General features: G+C 38.9%; 1 protein-coding gene across 1 annotated transcript in view; it reads left to right on the top strand.

The window, feature by feature from the left end:
• The window catches only part of LOC128639049 (NXPE family member 1-like), a 141849-nt gene that overhangs the window by 99076 nt on the left and 22743 nt on the right, over positions 1-20030 (top strand). The window contains exons 4-6 of the mRNA XM_053691190.1: positions 15349-15410; positions 16286-16953; positions 17794-17818. Of these exons, the coding sequence (XP_053547165.1) occupies positions 15349-15410; positions 16286-16953; positions 17794-17818 (755 nt within the window). The remainder of the gene's footprint in view (positions 1-15348; positions 15411-16285; positions 16954-17793; positions 17819-20030) is intronic.

The raw sequence follows: 20030 nt of genomic DNA, 5'->3' as shown, positions 1-20030 counted from the left end.
CATAGAGTGCATTGCCAGAGTCTAACCATCTGCAGACGAGGGCGTGGGTGACTGTTTTCTTGGTTTCGTTAGGGATCCACTTGAAGATTTTTTGTAGCAGGTGGAGAATGTGGAAGCATGTTGAGGTGATGGCATTGATTTGTCAGTCCATGGAGAGTGAGGAGTCCTGGATGAAGCCTAGATTTTGTGCGTGGTCGGTTGGGGTTGGAGGGTGGCCGAGGGCTGTGGGCCACCAGGAGTTGTCCCATGCGGATTTATTGGGTCCGAGGAGCAGAACTTTGGTTTGGGATACTTTTACCATTCTAGTAAGCTTTCCCCTGTTCTAAGGGTATTGCTCTATTATTTCCACAGTATCACAGTTTGCATTTTAAACACCTCTAAATATCCTTTTTACAAGTGATCCATTTTAACAGTACATATACTTTTTAACATACGACCTTGATACTCTATTTTTTATACTAGGGGGCGTTAAGTAACTGAGAAATGTTACATTTATTTCAATAACAAGAAAATCGTCTGTATAGCCCTATATACCAATGCCTCAGTTAGTTTCCACAAGACAGAAAATCTTAATTGTATTGAATCAAGTAATAATGTTGAAACCAATAATATTTCAACCACTATAGATAAAAGCAAGAGCAATTCTTTTTATCAGGGAGGGAGAAAAAAATAATTTCCCTCTTACCATCTGCCTAAACAGGGTGACATTAATTTGCTGAGACTAAAACCTGATTCATATTAGGAGTTTCTACACTTATATCACATCTAATGATGGCCTAGTTAATTAACCCAGAATCAGAAAAATAAGCCTTAGATGAATTGCCTTATATAAGGCCTTATAGTCAGTTAAACAATAATAATCTGAGGTCTATAACAGTATTTACAAACTACTATATTCAATTATGCAGTTTACATCTAAAGATATTTTTTCCATCCTTTATGCTATAAAGTCCCAGTTATAGTTCTGTATATCAACACATTTACTGCTTTAAATAATCAGATGAGAGTTCATATTCATATACAGAATGTCCTCAGTAACTAGTAGTAAGCAACAAAATATTAATAAAGAGAAAATTCCTCTAATTATCTATGGGCCATATAGAGTTAAAAGTTATTTTATGTTCCTTTAATGCTGCATATATGAATATTCTTTTATTTTGCTGTACAGGAATTCTATTATTTGTAAGCTGGCCAAAATGATATGTATTTCAACTTTTATGAAGAAAAGAATTTCGGCCACTCTTTGATGAAAAAAAAAAGTGCATCCAAACTTAAGGCCCCCTTTTTTTTCTTTTCCTTTTTTCTTCCTTTTTCCCCTTTTCTTCTCCTCTTCTCTTCCCCTTTATACCTCAGGGATTATAAAGCTTTTACCCTACTAAAAATAAAAAACTGCCACTTATGAACTTGCCCACGCTACTAGGGACAAAATCCTGTAAGGGGTTCAGAAACAAGGTTAAGCAGAGAAAGAATATATATATATAAACAGTCTCGTATTAAGAGAGTGCCTTAATTATGCAAAGTTAGGAAAAGTTATATTTCAAACCGTATCTTGCCGTGGGAGCCGTCTCTGTTCCAATGTACTGGCACTCTGAGGAATCTGCTGTTCAGCAAAGGGAGAATCTTTGGATGGTTGCCTACCAACCGTTTCAGTTTTCAGTCGTGAGGTAGGAGCAGCAGACCCAGATCCCTCCGCACCCGTTACACTCCCACCTACTAGCAGGCAGCTTGGCTCCTGGAGATTGTCGTTTGTCTGATCCAGTCTACCTCCTCTGTAGTTTTCAAGCTTTTACTGGTCCATTTGACTCCTCAGCTTTCCAGTGCCCCTCGGAGCTGCATCCTCTCTTTAGCTCCTGGTCAAGCCACAGTAGGTGAGAGTATGGCAATAGCCGTTGCATGAACCACTATTTGCGACTTCCACTGCCCAAGTCAGCCCTCGTTAGAAGCAAGGCCAGTGGGCCTTTAGCGTGGGGCAGCTGGTCAAACTGCTCTTGTGTTCGCTGCCAAACAAACATAGCGTGTTGCAGGAGCTCCGCCTCAACTGGAAGTCGATATTAACAAGTAATAGTTATTAATAAGTTTTATATGTGATTCCTTCCAGCTCATTAAAATTTTGCCTTTTGTAAGAGCCATAAAGATTTGTTTATTTTTATCCGTACCTATTGTGGGAAAGGAAGGTATGCAAAAATTACACAACCTATCAAGATATAGTTAGCTTTGTTTGGTAAGCATAATATCATATATCAGCGAAATAGAGGCTTTTCCAGCTCTAAATTTCTGAATACAAATTTTGATATCAGATCGTGCGATCAGAGTAAAAACCTCCCATTTTTGGGAAAAATATAATGTTGTACCTGCCTATACGGAAACTGGTTCAATTGAGAAAGATCATAAAGTTGTACTAATGCCTCAAAAGAACGAATTTGTCGATTTCCATCAAAAATTTGTCTAACAAATTTAAGCCCTTTTTTAGACCAGCATTAAAAACTTTTTGATTATTTTCTGGGGGGAATTGAGGATTGCCCATTAAAGGCCGAAATTCTGAAAAAGAATAATCCACCTCTAATACTGCACAAAATTTATGCCAAGCTAAAACAATGTTTTTAATTGAAATAAGTGAAGCAACATTAGGTGGTAAATCCTGATACGAACAATGCAATATAGCCTTTAGAGAATACAGGTAAATAAATAGGATTCAATATCTACCGAAGAAACAATATTGGACTCTGTGATCCAGTCTAAAGCTATTTTAACCATTTCTGCCCAATTATACAGCCTCAGATTCGGTAGAGCGAAGCCCTCTATTTCACATTTTTGCATTAACCTATTAATAGAAATAAGCGCTTTCTTATCCTTCCATATAAATTTTGAAAAGCATGAGAGGAGCTGCCTTATATCCCTATTTAATAAAAAGAGGTACATTTTGAAGAGGATAGAGTATCCGGGGAAATATAATTTTCTTGATTAAATTGACCCGTGCTGTAATAGATAACGGGAAGGAAGCCCAGTGTTCCAAGTCTGCCTTGATCTTAAGAAATAAAGGTACACAATTTGCTTTGTACCAGTTTTTAGGATTCTTATGCAATTCTATGCCTAAATATTTTATAGCTTCCACCACTCTAAATGGATACATTGTAGAGTATGATGGAGATTTACTAACCCACATAAGTTCACTTTTTTTTTAGATTGACCTTGTAACCTGAGAAAGAGCTAAAATCATCTAGACACTGCAATAAGGATGGAATAGATAGAGAAGTATTATTAAGAAGAAAAAGTAACCGGTCATCTGCATACAATAATGTTTTCAATTGTTGAGATCCGAAGCCAATTCCTGGTAAGATATCCCTTAATCGAATGGCTAGAGACTCCAGAGCAATATTAAAAAGAAGAGGTGATAATGGAAATCCCTGTCTGGTACCTCTCCCTATTATAATTTTGGGAGATAAAGACCCATTAATCAGTAAAAAGGATATCAGGTTTAGATAAATTTTATGGATACATCCCGGGTGATGCAGGGTTGGCATAAAATTCTGTGCCAAAAACACCATTGGGCCAGGCTAAAAACAATTACATGTCATGGAGGGGGAACTACCCTACATATATTAACAGTAAAAAAAGTGGCCCAATGGTCATTAACCCTTTGAAAATATCAGTTACTTATTCAAAAATGAGAATTGCAGCACCTATATCAGGGTTGGCATCAATTGCTGTGCCCAAAACACTATTGGGCCAGGCTAAAAACAATTTCATGTCATGGAGGGGGGTCTACCCTACATATATTAACAGTACAATCAGTGGACCAATGATCATTAACCCTTTGAGAATATCAGTTACTTATCAAAAAATGGGAATTAAAGCACCTATGCAAGGGTTGGCATCAATTTCTGTGCCCAAAACAACATTGGGCCAGGCTAAAAACAATTTCATCTCATGAAGGGGGATCTACTGTGTGTATTTTCATAGTGAAATCAGTTCCCCAATGGTTATTAACTCTTTGAAAATATCAGTTACTTATTCAAGAATGGGAATTGCAGCATCTATGCCTGGATTGGCATTCATTTATGCACCCAAAACACCATTGGGCCAGGCTATAAACAATTGCATGTGGTGGCACAGTATCACCTCAGGGGATGCAAGCTGCTCTTTTCCTGTGAAACCTGCCTTCTTTCACCTCCAAGATACAAAAGCTCACAATAGTGTAGCACGTTTCAAATGGAATGGTAGGCGCACAAACAGGTCATACTGTCAGGAAATCACCTTTACTACACTCCACCCACTTTCCCTATAAAGCCTGTCAGTTTAGTGCAGACAGGTGCTTAGTATTTTGTGTGCAGACCTGCATGTCTCACCTCCCTGCAGTTCCTGTCTGTTTCCTGATTTCATAACAAGCTAAACCGCCAAACCAAATTTCCAATATATCCTGATGCTAAGGATTCAACAACGGATTTCCATCTACTTTCTACTCACTGATACTGGAAATCACTTCTCTTGGATTCTGCCTTTTATCTACTACTGCAAAGTACTACAACGTCACAACTTCTAACTCAGCTCATCAACTGAAACATTGTGGCAAACGCTTTACTTTCCACAAATATTTGAGTGACTCTCTTGCACCAACCTCCATACCTCATACGGATTTCAGCTTCAAACAAACATCCTTACCGGATTCTATTTTACTCGCCGCTACACGGCACTCCAACACGCCCACCTGTGACGTAACAGGTAACGGCTCACAGATTCAGTAACGAACCGCTACTACCATATGCGCTGTCTGCGCAATTCCTGCTACACTTTATTCACTCCTCTTAGAGTGCAGAGACTCTTGTGTTCAGTGCAAGTTTTACTTTAGTTGTATACTTACTCCTGTGAAGAAACAGGTATCCGTTCCTATTTTCATTTAGCTGTTAGTTTTATGTTAGACTACATTAGAGTTATTCTTAGGAGAGTTATTCCTTATGTTTATTTTGCTGCTGCTATATTTTTCCCAATTGTGCTAAAACATAACATTGGGGAATAGTAGCAATTTAATATATTAATATCACAACATATTCCTTGCTGTTACCTTCCCGTATGTTACAGCCTGAATATACTGTGATACACTTCAGTACCAGTTCCGCAGCTGAGAATCCAACTCATATTACAAGTGCAGCTGAGAAAGGTAATCAGCACCCTGACATAATACTAAGCCACAAAATGGATCCAGCGGAACTCCCTCAGATTGTCTACAATTTATCACAGAGAGTCGACCAGTTAAGTCATGGCTTACGCGAACTACAGATGGAGAATCAGACTTTACGAGGAATAATAAAGGACTCTATGTCCAAATCACCACTGGCTGACTCCACACCTGAACCGCAGGTCTCACTACCAGATCTTTTCTCAGGCAACCGAAAACAGTATCGGCAATTCAAAAATGCTTGTAATTTACTATTCAACCTCAAACCCAAAACCTACAATAATGACCGCATTAAGGTTCTCACAATCATCTCTTTCCTGAGAGGTGAACCCAGGGTTTGGGCCGATACCTCCTATGAGAGCAATAATCCCATCCTATCATCTCTGGATGATTTCTACACCACTATGGACAAGTTGTATCAAGATACTGACGTACAGCTCACCGCTGAAACTAAGATAAGGTGCCGAAAACAAGGCCGTAGGGCCGTGGAAGAGTATATAACTGAGTTCAAGCAGTTTGCAACTGATTCCCAGTGGAATACAGTGGCTCTCAGAAACCAGTTCCGGCTTGGTCTCTCAGACCAGTTGAAAGACGAACTGGCTCGAATTGACCTTCTCTCAACACTTGAAGCCCTCATGAAACTCGCCATACAAATAGATAGAAGGCTCAGAGAAAGAAGACAGGAAAGAGCTCAGTCTGACCCTTTTCCCTCTACCACACACAGAGTCTCAAACACCACGCCACCCAAACAACAAACTGAACCAATGGAGATTGGTGTGATTCGTGGTCCACTTTCACCTACCGAAAGAGCTAGACGTAGAAACCTACAACTGTGTATGTACTGTGCTAACCCTGCTCATACCATACAGGACTGTGATATTCTGCTCAAGTCTAAGAAAAGTAAGTTCCATTTCTTCTCTTCTCATGTCACTGGAATTCAACCTACTTACTGTAATCTTTCTTTACTTTTACAGTGGGGAGTAGACAAAACCTGCAACCTTGAAGCCATCATCGACTCTGGTGCATATTGCAACTATATAGATAAGGAGTTGGTTAAAAGAAATAAAATTCCACTGATTAGCAAACCTAACCCTGTCTCCATTCGAGTTATTGATGGCTCTACCATCTCTTCTGGTCCTATTACACATCAAACACTCCCCATACTTGTCGCTACTACCGATGGACACTCTGAATGTTTATCATTTGACGTCCCTCCTTCTCCTCTATTCCCAGCTGTTCTCGGCTTACAGTGGCTCCAAAGACACCAGCCCCAGATTAATTGGGTTAGCTTACAACTTACCTTCTCTTCCCCTTATTGCAAACAACACTGCCACCTTCAGACAAATTGCTGTTTACAACTCTCAGAAGCTCCACCAACTCTTCCTCAACAATACTCAGATTTCGCTGATGTGTTCAGTAAAAAACAGGCAGAGACTTTACCACCACACCGTGAGTACGACTGTCCTATTGAATTACAACCAGGTGCTACAATACCATATGGACACCTTTACCCTCTCAGCCAACCTGAGTTAGAACATCTGAAGGCTTACATCGATGAGAACTTACGGAAGGGTTTCATTCGTCCCTCCACCTCTCCTGCTGGGGCCGGAATATTCTTCGTCAAAAATAAGGATTCCAGCCTCAGACCAATAATAGATTACCGTGAATTGAACAAGAGAACCATAAAAAACCGTTACCCATTACCCCTCATCCCTGAACTTATTGAAAGGCTCTATCAGGCAAAGATCTTCACAAAACTTGATTTACGCAGGGCATACAACCTTGTCCGAATCAGAAAGGGGGACGAGTGGCTAACAGCTTTCCGCTCAAGATACGGGCATTTTGAGTATCTCGTTATGCCTTTCGGGCTTTGCAATGCCCCTGCTACTTTTCAGCACTTCGTCAATGACGTTTTCAGAGATCTTCTAGACACATGCCTTGTAATTTATCTTGATGATATTCTTGTTTTTTCCAACTCAGAACAAGAGCATGTTTTACACGTCAGGAAGGTTCTTGAGAGATTGAGAGAACACCATCTATTTGCAAAATTGGAGAAATGTACCTTCCATACCACAGAGCTCTCATATCTCGGGTACCACATTAGTCCTGATGGAATTAAGATGGAAGACACTAAAGTTCAAACTGTTAGGGACTGGATCAGACCTAAAACTAGAAAAGGGGTACAACGCTTCCTAGGTTTCGCAAATTATTACAGGAAGTTCATAAAAAATTTCTCACAAATTGCCAAACCTCTGTCACGTCTCACTGCTACTAATACTCCTTTTCAATGGACACCTCAGGCTACAGAAGCTTTCAACAACTTAAAGCACCGTTTCACCACTGCCCCAATCCTAGCCTTTCCTGATCCGTCCTTACCATACATCCTCGAGGTTGACTCCTCAGATTTCGCTATAGGCGCCGTCCTCTCCCAGAGACCCACTTCCTCCGGACCCATTCATCCAGTTGCGTATTATTCGAAGCTCATGTTACCTGCTGAACGCAATTACCCAATAGGAGAGAAGGAGCTTCTTGCTATCAAACGCGCATTAGAACATTGGAGGCATCTCCTAGAAGGCACTGAGAAACCAATAACCATATTTACTGATCATAAAAACCTTGAATTCTTACAAACGAATAAAACCCTATCCTCTCGACAAATCCGGTGGTATTTGTATTTCACACGCTTTAATTTCAACATAGTCTACAAACCAGCAAACAAAAACCATAAAGCTGATGCTCTCTCCAGGATGGTGGACACTCCTCCTTCTCCTACTTCCATAAAGCAGATCATACCCACTGAACGTTTCATTAGTTTTTCTGATCCGCTTCCAAACCAGTTACGAGATTCCTTGTTGTCTGACATACAATTACCACTCGACAAGCTCACTAAAGGTTCAGATGGTCTCTACTATCATGACAAAAGACTGTATATACCTCCTTCTCTCAGACAAACCATCATCCAACGCCACCACATTCCCCCTACTTCAGGTCATCAAGGCATTACCAGAACTGCAGAAAAGATTTCAAGATGTTATTGGTGGCCCGACTTAACCCTGTCTGTCTCTGAATACATAAAAAATTGTGTGGTCTGTATAACAACAAAATCAGAGAATAAACCACCATATGGTTTCCTTATGCCCATAAAAGTCCAAGACAAACCGTGGCAACATGTAGGCTTGGATTTCATCGTCGATCTTCCACTTTCATCTAAACAAAATACCATATTGGTTGCTATAGACTTGTTCACCAAGATGGCACACTTTATCCCTTTCCATAAGGTACCTTCATCTTCGGAAACGGCAGACTTATTCCTACAGAACGTAGTCCGCTTACATGGTGTTCCTCGTATCCTGACATCTGATCGCGGAACACAATTTACTTCAAAATTTTGGAAACAACTCTCTTTTCTTCTCCAAATAGATCATCGGTACAGCACTTCTTTCCACCCTCAAACCAACGGCCAAACGGAGCGTGCAAACCAGTGGCTTGAACAGTTTTTACGAGCATACTGTTCGCAACATCAAGACAACTGGGTCCGTTTCCTACCTATGGCCAAATTCGCATTCAACGACTCTCTCAATTCAACTACGAAGATGACACCTTTCTTCGCCAATTACGGGTACCATCCCACTATCCATATTTCACCTGGGTCTGTTCCCAATTCACCCAAAGTTGATGATCTATCCAACTCCCTGCTGGAAACTTTCCGGACCATTCGGGAGAACATCCTCCATGCCCAAAAGTCTCAGAAGCATCATTACGATCTAAGGCGCCGTACTCCCCCATCTTATGCTGTGGGAGACCTTGTCTGGCTATCTACGAAAAATCTCAAGCTTCGTGTTCCTACCAAGAAACTGGGTAAATTATACATTGGTCCTTTTCCTGTCACTAGGGTTATAAACCCCAATGTAGTAACACTGGACTTACCTGCTACTTTGCGTATACACCCCAGTTTTCATGTCTCCCTACTGAAGCCAGCTTCACGAGGTAGTGGTACCCATCTTGTCATGCCTCCATCCTCCCAATTTCCTGACTCAGAGGAGTATGAGGTGAAATTGATTCTTGATTCCCGTCACCGGGGTGGCGTTCTCGAATATCTTATCCGTTGGAAGGGTTATTCTTCGGATGAAGATTCCTGGGAGCCCTCTACCCATCTTCATGCTCCGGCTCTTGTATCTCTATTTCACCATAGACATCCGGATAGACCGAGACCTCAAGCTCTGGGAGCGCTTCTTTGAGGAGTGGGTGATGTCAGGAAATCACCTTTACTACACTCCACCCACTTTCCCTATAAAGCCTGTCAGTTTAGTGCAGACAGGTGCTTAGTATTTTGTGTGCAGACCTGCATGTCTCACCTCCCTGCAGTTCCTGTCTGTTTCCTGATTTCAATACAAGCTAAACTGCCAAACAAAATTTCCAATATATCCTGATGCTAAGGATTCAACAACGGATTTCCATCTACTTTCTACTCACTGATACTGGAAATCACTTCTCTTGGATTCTGCCTTTTATCTACTACTGCAAAGTACTACAACGTCACAACTTCTAACTCAGCTCATCAACTGAAACATTGTGGCAAACGCTTTACTTTCCACAAATATTTGAGTGACTCTCTTGCACCAACCTCCATACCTCATACGGATTTCAGCTTCAAACCAACATCCTTACCGGATTCTATTTTACTCGCTGCTACACGGCACTCCAACACGCCCACCTGTGACGTAACAGGTAACGGCTCACAGATTCAGTAACGAACCGCTACTACCATATGCGCTGTCTGCGCAATTCCTGCTACACTTTATTCACTCCTCTTAGAGTGCAGAGACTCTTGTGTTCAGTGCAAGTTTTACTTTAGTTGTATACTTACTCCTGTGAAGAAACAGGTATCCGTTCCTATTTTCATTTAGCTGTTAGTTTTATGTTAGACTACATTAGAGTTATTCTTAGGAGAGTTATTCCTTATGTTTATTTTGCTGCTGCTATATTTTTCCCAATTGTGCTAAAACATAACATTGGGGAATAGTAGTAATTTAATATATTAATATCACAACATATTCCTTGCTGTTACCTTCCCGTATGTTACAGCCTGAATACACTGTGATACACTTCAGTACCAGTTCCGCAGCTGAGAATCCAACTCATATTACAAGTGCAGCTGAGAAAGGTAATCAGCACCCTGACACATACTCACAGGATTTCAGTTTAAAATCAGCCTTTTAATAAAACCATCACAAGGGTATCTTCAGATGCAGCTTCAGATTTTATTAAAATATTGCTCAACGCGTTTCGGCAAAGCAAGCCTTTCTCAAAAGCATAAAATCAATATATGTCAAAGCAAGTTGGAGTATTCAAAAATGGGAATTACAGCACCTATGCCAGGATTGGCATTCATTTCTGTGCCCAAAACACCATTTGGCCAGGTTAAAAACAATTCCATGTCATGGAGGGAGATCTACCCTACAAATATTAATGGTAAAATCAGTGGCCCAATGGTCATTAACCCTTTGAAAATATCAGTTGTTTATTAAAAATTGTAATATTTGTATTGTTGCCAATGTATACCCTTTTTTCCAGTTTGTATATAAATTTGTTGTATAAAGGGAATTCACCTCTGTGTAACTACATTATATGAATCATATTGTTATTTAAAGTCAATTTAAAGCAGTCAGAATTTAACGAATAAGAAACAGCTTGAATAAGAAACCAACTTCCTTGTCTTCACTCAAACTCACCTTCTCTCCACAATGTCGAAACTGGTGATCGTCAATTTCCATAACTCTGCCCACTTATGTAAACACTGCACTTTATATAGTAAATAATAAACTTCTAAATACACTGCCTCTCAGTAGGAACATCTAACACCTAAATAATCTAAACACTGCACTTTATATAGTAAATAATAAACTTCTAAATACACTGCCTCTCAGTAGGAACATCTAACACCTAAATAATCTAAACACTGCACTTTATATAGTAAATAATAAACTTCTAAATACACTGCCTCTCAGTAGGAACATCTAACACCTAAATAATCTAAACACTGCACTTTATATAGTAAATAATAAACTTCTAAATGCATTTCCTCTCAGTAGGAACATCTAATACCTAAATAATCTAAACACTGCACTTTATATAGTAAATAATAAACTTCTAAATATACTGCCTCTCAGTAGGAACATCTAACACCTAAATAATGTAAACACTGCATTTTATATAGTAAATAATAAACTTCTAAATACACTGCCTCTCAGTAGCAGCATCTAATACCTAAATAATCTAAACACTGCACTTTATATAGTAAATAATAAACTTCTAAATGCATTTCCTCTCAGTAGGAACATCTAACACCTAAATAATCTAAACACTGCACTTTATATAGTAAATAATAAACTTCTAAATACACTGCCTCTCAAAGCTGTAAGCTGTTTATACGGAGAGGCAGTGCATTTAGAAGTTGATTATTTACTATACAAAGTGCAGTGCTTACATTATTTAGCTGTTAGCTGTTTATACCGAGAAGCAGTGTATTTAGAAGTGTATTATTTACTATATAAAGTGCAGTGCTTACATTATTTAGCTGTTAGCTGTTTATACCGAGAAGCAGTGTATTTAGAAGTGTATTATTTACTATATAAAGTGCAGTGCTTACATTATTTAGCTGTTAGCTGTTTATACCGAGAAGCAGTGTTTTTAGAAGTTGATTATTTACTATATAAAGTGCAGTGCTTACATTATTTAGCTGTTAGCTGTTTATACGGAGAAGCAGTGTTTTTAGAAGTGTATTATTTACTATATAAAGTGCAGTGCTTACATTATTTAGCTGTTAGCTGTTTATACGGAGAAGCAGTGTATTTAGAAGTGTATTATTTACTATAAAAAATGCAGTGTTTACATTATTTAGCTGTTAGCTGTTTATACGGAGAAGCAGTGAATTTAGAAGTTGATTATTTACTATATAAAGTGCAGTGCTTACATTATTTAGCTGTTAGCTGTTTATACCGAGAAGCAGTGTATTTAGAAGTGTATTATTTACTATATAAAGTGCAGTGCTTACATTATTTAGCTGTTAGCTGTTTATACCGAGAAGCAGTGTTTTTAGAAGTGTATTATTTACTATATAAAGTGCAGTGCTTACATTATTTAGCTGTTAGCTGTTTATACGGAGAAGCAGTGTATTTAGAAGTGTATTATTTACTATATAAAGTGCAGTGCTTACATTATTTAGCTGTTAGCTGTTTATACGGAGAAGCAGTGTATTTAGAAGTGTATTATTTACTATATAAAGTGCAGTGCTTACATTATTTAGCTGTTAGCTGTTTATACCGAGAAGCAGTGTATTTAGAAGTGTATTATTTACTATATAAAGTGCAGTGCTTACATTATTTAGCTGTTAGCTGTTTATACCGAGAAGCAGTGTATTTAGAAGTGTATTATTTACTATATAAAGTGCAGTGCTTACATTATTTAGCTGTTAGCTGTTTATACCGAGAAGCAGTGTATTTAGAAGTGTATTATTTACTATATAAAGTGCAGTGCTTACATTATTTAGCTGTTAGCTGTTTATACCGAGAAGCAGTGTATTTAGAAGTGTATTATTTACTATATAAAGTGCAGTGCTTACATTATTTAGCTGTTAGCTGTTTATACCGAGAAGCAGTGTATTTAGAAGTGTATTATTTACTATATAAAGTGCAGTGTTTACATTAGTGTGTGGAGTTACTGAAATTGCCGATCACCAGTTTTGACAATCACCAGTTTCGACACAACACTGGACCGCTTTTCACACTGACACTGACTGATTTTCTTCTAGTTTCCGATCTAGTTGCATTACATTGGATCCTTCCAGTGAGAGTTCATCCTTCCCCATCATGGTGACGCAGAGGCTGTGCTTAGCTCTAGTGATGTCATTCCCAAGTGGCTGGCGACTGCTGTTTGTATGTGGGAGCTGCTGAGGCTCAGGAAGTTGGAACAATTGCAGTAACAGACACACAGTGCTACTAGCCTAGATATCATCGTGCTGCAAGGAACAACAGTGCTAAATGCTAAGTGCTGGCACTACCAATGCCATCCATCACCCCGCTATATCGATTGCTAGTGCATACTCACCAGCCCCTCACAGGACCATGTTTCCTCTGTAGAAGACCCTCACAGGACCATGATCCTCTGCAAAAGCCCCCTCTCATGACCCCTTGCCCCTGTTCAAAAGCCCTTCACATGACCGTGTGTGCCCCCCACAAAAGCCCCTCTTAACTCTTAGGACTATGTGTGCCCCCGCACAGAAGCCCCTCACATGATTATGTGTGCCGGTCTGCGAGTCTACAGCGGTGTCAGAAAAAAAAGAGCCACAGCCCAGTCAGCTGGCCACTACAGTAGTGCAGCTGCGTGCTGTGTGTCAGTGTCCCTCAGTAAGTCAGTCACCTGATACCACCAGATAGTGTGTGGCCACCGGCTGTTACTATATGTTTCAAGCAGCATAAACATAAAGATAACGTAAAATAATGCGATCGTCATGGGCAGAGCTAAACTACAGTGCGGCCCACCGGGCATTTGCCCGGTATGCCCGACACTCAGTCTGGGCCTGGTTTTAGCATCTTCAGAGAAAAACTTGTCCAGAATACCAGAGAACATTTAGCATTTTTGCTATCACTCCATTTAAACAGAAGGCTTGTTTTTTTTTATTTATTTATCTGTCAAAACTATATATATTTTTTAACTAGGCAACCCAAGATATTGATCTAGGCCCATTTTGGTATATTTCATGCCACCCTTTTACCACCAAAATCGTTAAAATATTTTTTTTTATTTTTTTTCCACAAACTTTGTGTGTGGGTTTCTCACTGAAGTTATGTATATATTGATTGTGCAGTTATCTTGGCACACATGATTGTAAAAATGTCTCTGGAATCCCCTTTGTTCAGAAATAGCAGACATATATGGCTTTGCCATTGTTTTTTGGTAAGGCCGCTAATTGCAGCTGCGCACCACACTTCTATTTATCCCGGCAGTGAATGGGGTTAATTAGGTAGCTTGTAAGGTTCATTTTAGCTTTAGTGTAGAGATTACTATCGAACCTGACACTTCCCACCCCCTGATCCCTACCTGATCCCTCCCAAACAGCTCACTTCCCTCTCCCACTTGTCACCACCATCGTAAGTACTGGCTGACAGTCTGCCAATTTAAAAATGTAAGGCTTTTTTTTTTCTTAAATTCTTTTTTTTTTCCTGCAGGGTAGGATACCCCCTTACCCTCCAACCTCACTGACCCTTCCCAAACAGCTCTCTAAAACTCCCCCCTCTAACTGTTGCTCCCATCTTAGGTAATGGCAGCTGTCTGCCAGTACCTATAAAACCCCTTTTTTAAAGTCTTTTTTTCATTTTTTATTTTTTTCTGTAGTGTAGTGGTCCCATTGCCTCCCCACCTCCTGCAATCAGCAGTTAGTGACCCCTCCACACCCCTTTTCTGTTGTGTAGTTGCCCCATCCTTCCTTGTCCCTTTATTTTTATTCTGTAGCATAAGGCCCTCTCAATCTCTCCCCCTCCCTTCCCCTCTGCTGCTGGGCCGCTTACCCACCTCCCGCCCACACCTCCCAGTGTCACCATCTGTAATAATCAGGCACATTGCCCTCATATGTAACTAGAGCACCAGTTGTGCTCTGGTTCCATATGTGGGCTGATGCCTGGAGCTTCAGGAATTCCAGCTCTTGGCTGTAACTTAACAGCCAAGACTGCTGGAGCTTCCTGAAGCTCAGATGTGTATATATACGTTGTGCGGTTCGATAAGCATAATACTGCAAAATGTGTATATATAATTATTTTTGGGTGAAGGGGGTTAAAGATCCTGCTCTTAATCAAGATGCGACTGTGCAATAAATAAACACTGATGATTTGCTGCATGCTCACTGCAAAGATTAGTGGAAAGGTTCCCTATCTGGGAACAATATATGTTCCTCCCTTAGTACATGAGGGTCAATATGTCATCCTTTGCAATCAAAGGGTTAAACATTTCTGCTGAAAGCATTTGCTCTATCATGTACTGCTGTGCTTCTGTTCTCTCTGTATATATATTTTATTTCCAGTAGTTTTATTGAAGCAATTTCTTAAATTGCTATCTAAAATATGCACTTTTAAAAATCAATACAAATTTTTTATTAATAACAATTTATCTTTTTTTTTTAGGTCTAATATGGCTGTAGAGATTGCTAAAGAGCTGAAAATAGTCATGGTTCAAAAGAATCAAAGTAAGTTATTTTTCTATGTGCTTCTTGGACGTGTTGATTTCTATTATAAAAACACATTTCCTAACCAGTGTGATTGAGTGCTTATAGTGCCCTAACTCAATTCACTTTAGCCCTGTATAAACTGAGAGCTCTGTATAGTTCAGTGATAGCCAATCATTTGAATAAAACCTTTTGTATGCAAATTCTATTAATCACAAGAAAATATTCCTATATAAACAATCTGCCAATAAACAGTGGACCAGATCACAAGCGGATTGCAAAAGTATTAGTGTTATTGTGCCCTAACATTGCTTAAAGTCAATAGAGCATTTTGTTTTGCCCTCCAATTACAAAGTGAAAGAAATATTTTAGTGCTTGAATGAAAGACTGTGCTTTAACTTCTCCATGTTGGATAGCACAGGTGCGCTAAATCCTTCACAACATATATGCTCTTATGGGAAATGCTAAAGTCCTATTGCTCAAGCTCTAAGCCAAAGGTCAAATAGTGGAGTTTCTCATTTAATATGTATAAATATGAAGGGAATCTTTATTTGTATATATTTTACATATTTTTTGTTATGTATATTTTCAAGTATTAACACTTCACATCAGGGGGCCAATTTATGATGGTGCAAGCGGACATGATCCGATATTGCGGATCATGTCCGCCGCACATCGATAAATGCTGACAGCATACACTCTCGGCATTTACTATTGCACCAGCAGTTCTGGTGAACTGCTGGTGCAATACCGTCCCCTGCATATTTGCGGCCAATCGGCCGCTGGCAGGGGGTGTCAATCAACCCGATTGTATTTCATCGGGTTGATTTCTGTCTGCCGTCTCAGAGCAGGCGGACAGGTTATGGAGCAGCGGTCTTTGGATTGCTGCTTCATAGCTTCTGTTTCCGGCAAGCCTTCACAGGGCTTCACAGGGCCTTCACAGGGCTTCACAGGGCTTCACAGGGCCTTCACAGGACTTCACAGGGCCTTCACAGGGCTTCACAGGGCCTTCACAGGGCTTCACAAGGCCTTCACAGGGCTTCACAGGGCCTTCACAGGGCTTCACAGGGCCTTCACGGGGCTTCACAGGGCTTCACAGGGCCTTCACAGGGCTTCACAAGGCCTTCACAGGGCTTCACAGGGCCTTCACAGGGCTTCACAGGGCCTTCACGGGGCTTCACAGGGCTTCACAGGGCCTTCACAGGGCTTCACAGGGCCTTCACAGGGCTTCACAGGGCCTTCACAGGGCCTTCACAGGGCCTTCACAGGACTTCACAGGGCCTTCACAGGGCTTCACAGGGCTTCACAGGGCCTTCACAGGACTTCACAGGGCCTTCACAGGGCTTCACAGGGCCTTCACAGGGCTTCACAGGGCCTTCACAGGGCTTCACAGGGCCTTCACAGTGCCTTCACAGGGCTTTACAGGGCTTCACAGGGCCTTCACAGGGCCTTCACAGGACTTCACAGGACTTCACAGGGCCTTCACAGGGCTTCACAGGGCTTCAAGCTCCATATGGAGCTTGATAAATATGCCCTCATGTCTCTACCATCACAACATTTTCCAGTACTTTGGGTTGCTCTTGAACTTAACACTTAACCCCTTTGCTACCATGAATTTCAGAGAAAACTTGCACAGTTTTTTTTTTTTTTTTTTCTTTTCAATTTTTTTTTATTGAGATAATCATATATTATATCATGTACATATAATGTGAAAAAAAAAGCGTATTGCTAACTATTACAATTACAATATCATCTTCTTGAAAATGACTCTAGTTGCAATTTCACAAATCCAATTGATATAATATTTCTACTATTAAATAACATATAAACATTGTTTTCCTTCTTATATCCGTATATATTATATAAATATTTAACACAATATATTCAATATATACTAATGTAGTCTTTACTCTCGTTTTTTCCCCCTTCCCTTATCTATCTTTTAACCTTCTTTCTTCCTTTCCCCCTTTCTCTTCTTTTAGCTCATTGTATTGTCTATTAGTACATACACCTTACTAACTCTAAGGAGATAGAACAATAAAACAAAATAAAACCACAAAGAAAAAAAAAAATATATATATAATAATAATTTTGACCTTAAACCTCTCACGCTCCATCCCGCTCTTACCCTACACTCTCCAGCTCCCCCTAAGTTGTTCCTCTTGAATATATATCGAATTTTCAAATGGTTTAATAATTATTTGTTGCATTGCCCGATCTAGTGATCTTATATATAGTTCCCATTTAAGCATGAATTTTGCAATTTGTTTTTCGGACTGATTGTCTGTGTCAAATTGTTCATAAGTCAATTGCTGCTGTATTCGCCTTAAGAAAACCTTTATGCTTAAACTCTTTTTGGAATTCCATTCACTTAATATCATATTTCTTACGATTAATATTATAGTATTTAAGAAACGAGTATTTGACCCGTGAGTTGAACCTTCTACTAAAAAAAGAACTTCTTTCAGGGTAATGTCTAGACTAATCTTACATTTCTTTTTCAACCAATAAGTGATTTTTAACCAAAAAGTTTTAATTTTAGGGCATGAGTACATACAATGTACTATATCTGCGTTTACATATCTACATCGCTTACAACAGCTATTTTGTGAATTGCCCCACTTCGCCATAACATAAGGGGTTAAGTATACGTGGTGCAATATTTTAACTTGTGACTCTCTCCAACTAGATAATAGGGTAGCTTTTCTTGATCTATTCATGCTTCCTCTTATATCCTCCTTAGTTATTTCGAGCTCTGGGGAGATTCTTAACCATTTATTGATTGATTCATATATATATTTCATCCTAATTTGGTCATTAAATTTATTGTATAATACTGAGCATCTAGTACTTCCTTGGGTGAAGAGATTCATTATGGGAGTCAGCTTATCCCAATTATCTTTCATGTAAATCACCCTTCCTAATGAATTACAATAATGTCTTAACTGTAGGTATATATAAAAATGTGAGTTCTCCCATCCAAACATATCTTTCAAATATTTAAAGTCCCAAATACATTTCTTCTGGTTATCGATTAACTGGTATAAATAGGTAAGGCCTCTTTCCTGCCATTTTTGACATACTTCAGCATTCAACATTACCTCAGGATTCCCTCTTAAAGGTAAAAAATTTGAAAAGTGAAAATCTATTTTCAAGATTTTACATAGTTTTTGCCAGGCTATAATTAAATTTGTAATGTTATCCAATTTTTTAATCCTATCTGGTAGCTTATTGTAATCTACGTGTATTAGGGATTTTAGGCTAAATGGTTTTACTATATTCTCTTCTAGGTCTAAATCTACAAATTTATTGTTGTTGGAAATCCAAGCTAATACTATTTTAGCAAAAAACACCTGGTTATATAAGATTAAGTGAGGTAGCCCCATTCCGCCCCATTCGTTTGCAATAGATAGTTTTGCATATGATATTCTAGCTTTTTTATCTTTCTAACAAAGTGGAGTTACGGCTTTTTTGATTCGTAATAAATCTTTGTTTTTAATTTTTAGTGGTAAATTTTGGATAACATATAAAATTTTAGGTGTTGTTATCATCTCAAACATATTAATTTTCCCCGCTAGGGTTATAGGTAGATGTGACCATCTTTTAATTTCCTCTATGATTTTAAAAAATAAGGGTTCATAGTTTAACTTATACCACTTGTATCATTAATGGCTCCAAGGCTAGATCAAATAAAATTGGTGAGAGAGGACACCCCTGTCTAGTGCCTCTGAACATTTCTATGAAATCTGATTGTTGTCCATTTATGCAGAAGGCAGTTTTTGGAGAGGAGTATACATTTTTAATACATTCAAAAACATTACCTTTCAACCCAAACATCCTCAAGGTCTGAAAGAGATGATCCCATTCTACCGAATCAAATGCTTTTTGTGCATCCAACGTTAATAGTAATAAATCCTCTCCTTTTTTAAAAAATGTATCTTTATTAGCCCATACATATGTGATAACGTTTGTAACTCTTCTGATATTATAGAAGGATGATCTACCATTAATGAATCCTGACTGATCTGGATGTATTAAAATCGGGATCACTTTTTGTAACCTTTCAGCTATAATACTTGTTAATATCTTTAAATCCGAGTTTAATAATGAGATTGGTCTATAGGATGCCATATCTTGAGAATCTTTCCCTGGTTTAAGTAAAATTATAGTGGTAGAGTCCATAAATCTATTTAACCTAGGTTCCTGAAGGGAACTCTTTCCAATATTGGTGCTATTTCTTTATTCATTAATCTATAGAATTCATTTGGGAGATTATCCGGACCGCTAGCTTTATTTACTGATAGCGATTTTATCTTCCCAATTATTTCCTCTAACTCGATTGGCCGGTTCAGCCATTCCAATTGATCTATCGGGATTTGGGGAACTTTGACTTCCTCCCAAAACTTCCTCTTTCTTTCCTGATTTATTCCGTGCGTTCTATATATATCTGAGTAATATTCTTTAAAGGCTTTTAAAATCTCCTCTTGGGAAGATATATTAATATCGTCTCTTTTGATATTGGCTATGACTGTTCTTTTCTTGTGTATTTTATTTAGACCTGCCAAATATCTACCTGACTTATTGCCGAACCTTTGAAATCTACTTTTAGCTTTTATCTCCTCTTGCTTATACTTTTGCATT

The sequence above is a fragment of the Bombina bombina genome, chromosome 8, assembly GCF_027579735.1.
Source record: "Bombina bombina isolate aBomBom1 chromosome 8, aBomBom1.pri, whole genome shotgun sequence".
NCBI classification, from domain to species: domain Eukaryota; kingdom Metazoa; phylum Chordata; class Amphibia; order Anura; family Bombinatoridae; genus Bombina; species Bombina bombina.
The sequence above is the reverse complement of the archived record's forward strand: the minus strand, read 5'-3'. Positions and strand labels throughout refer to the sequence as shown.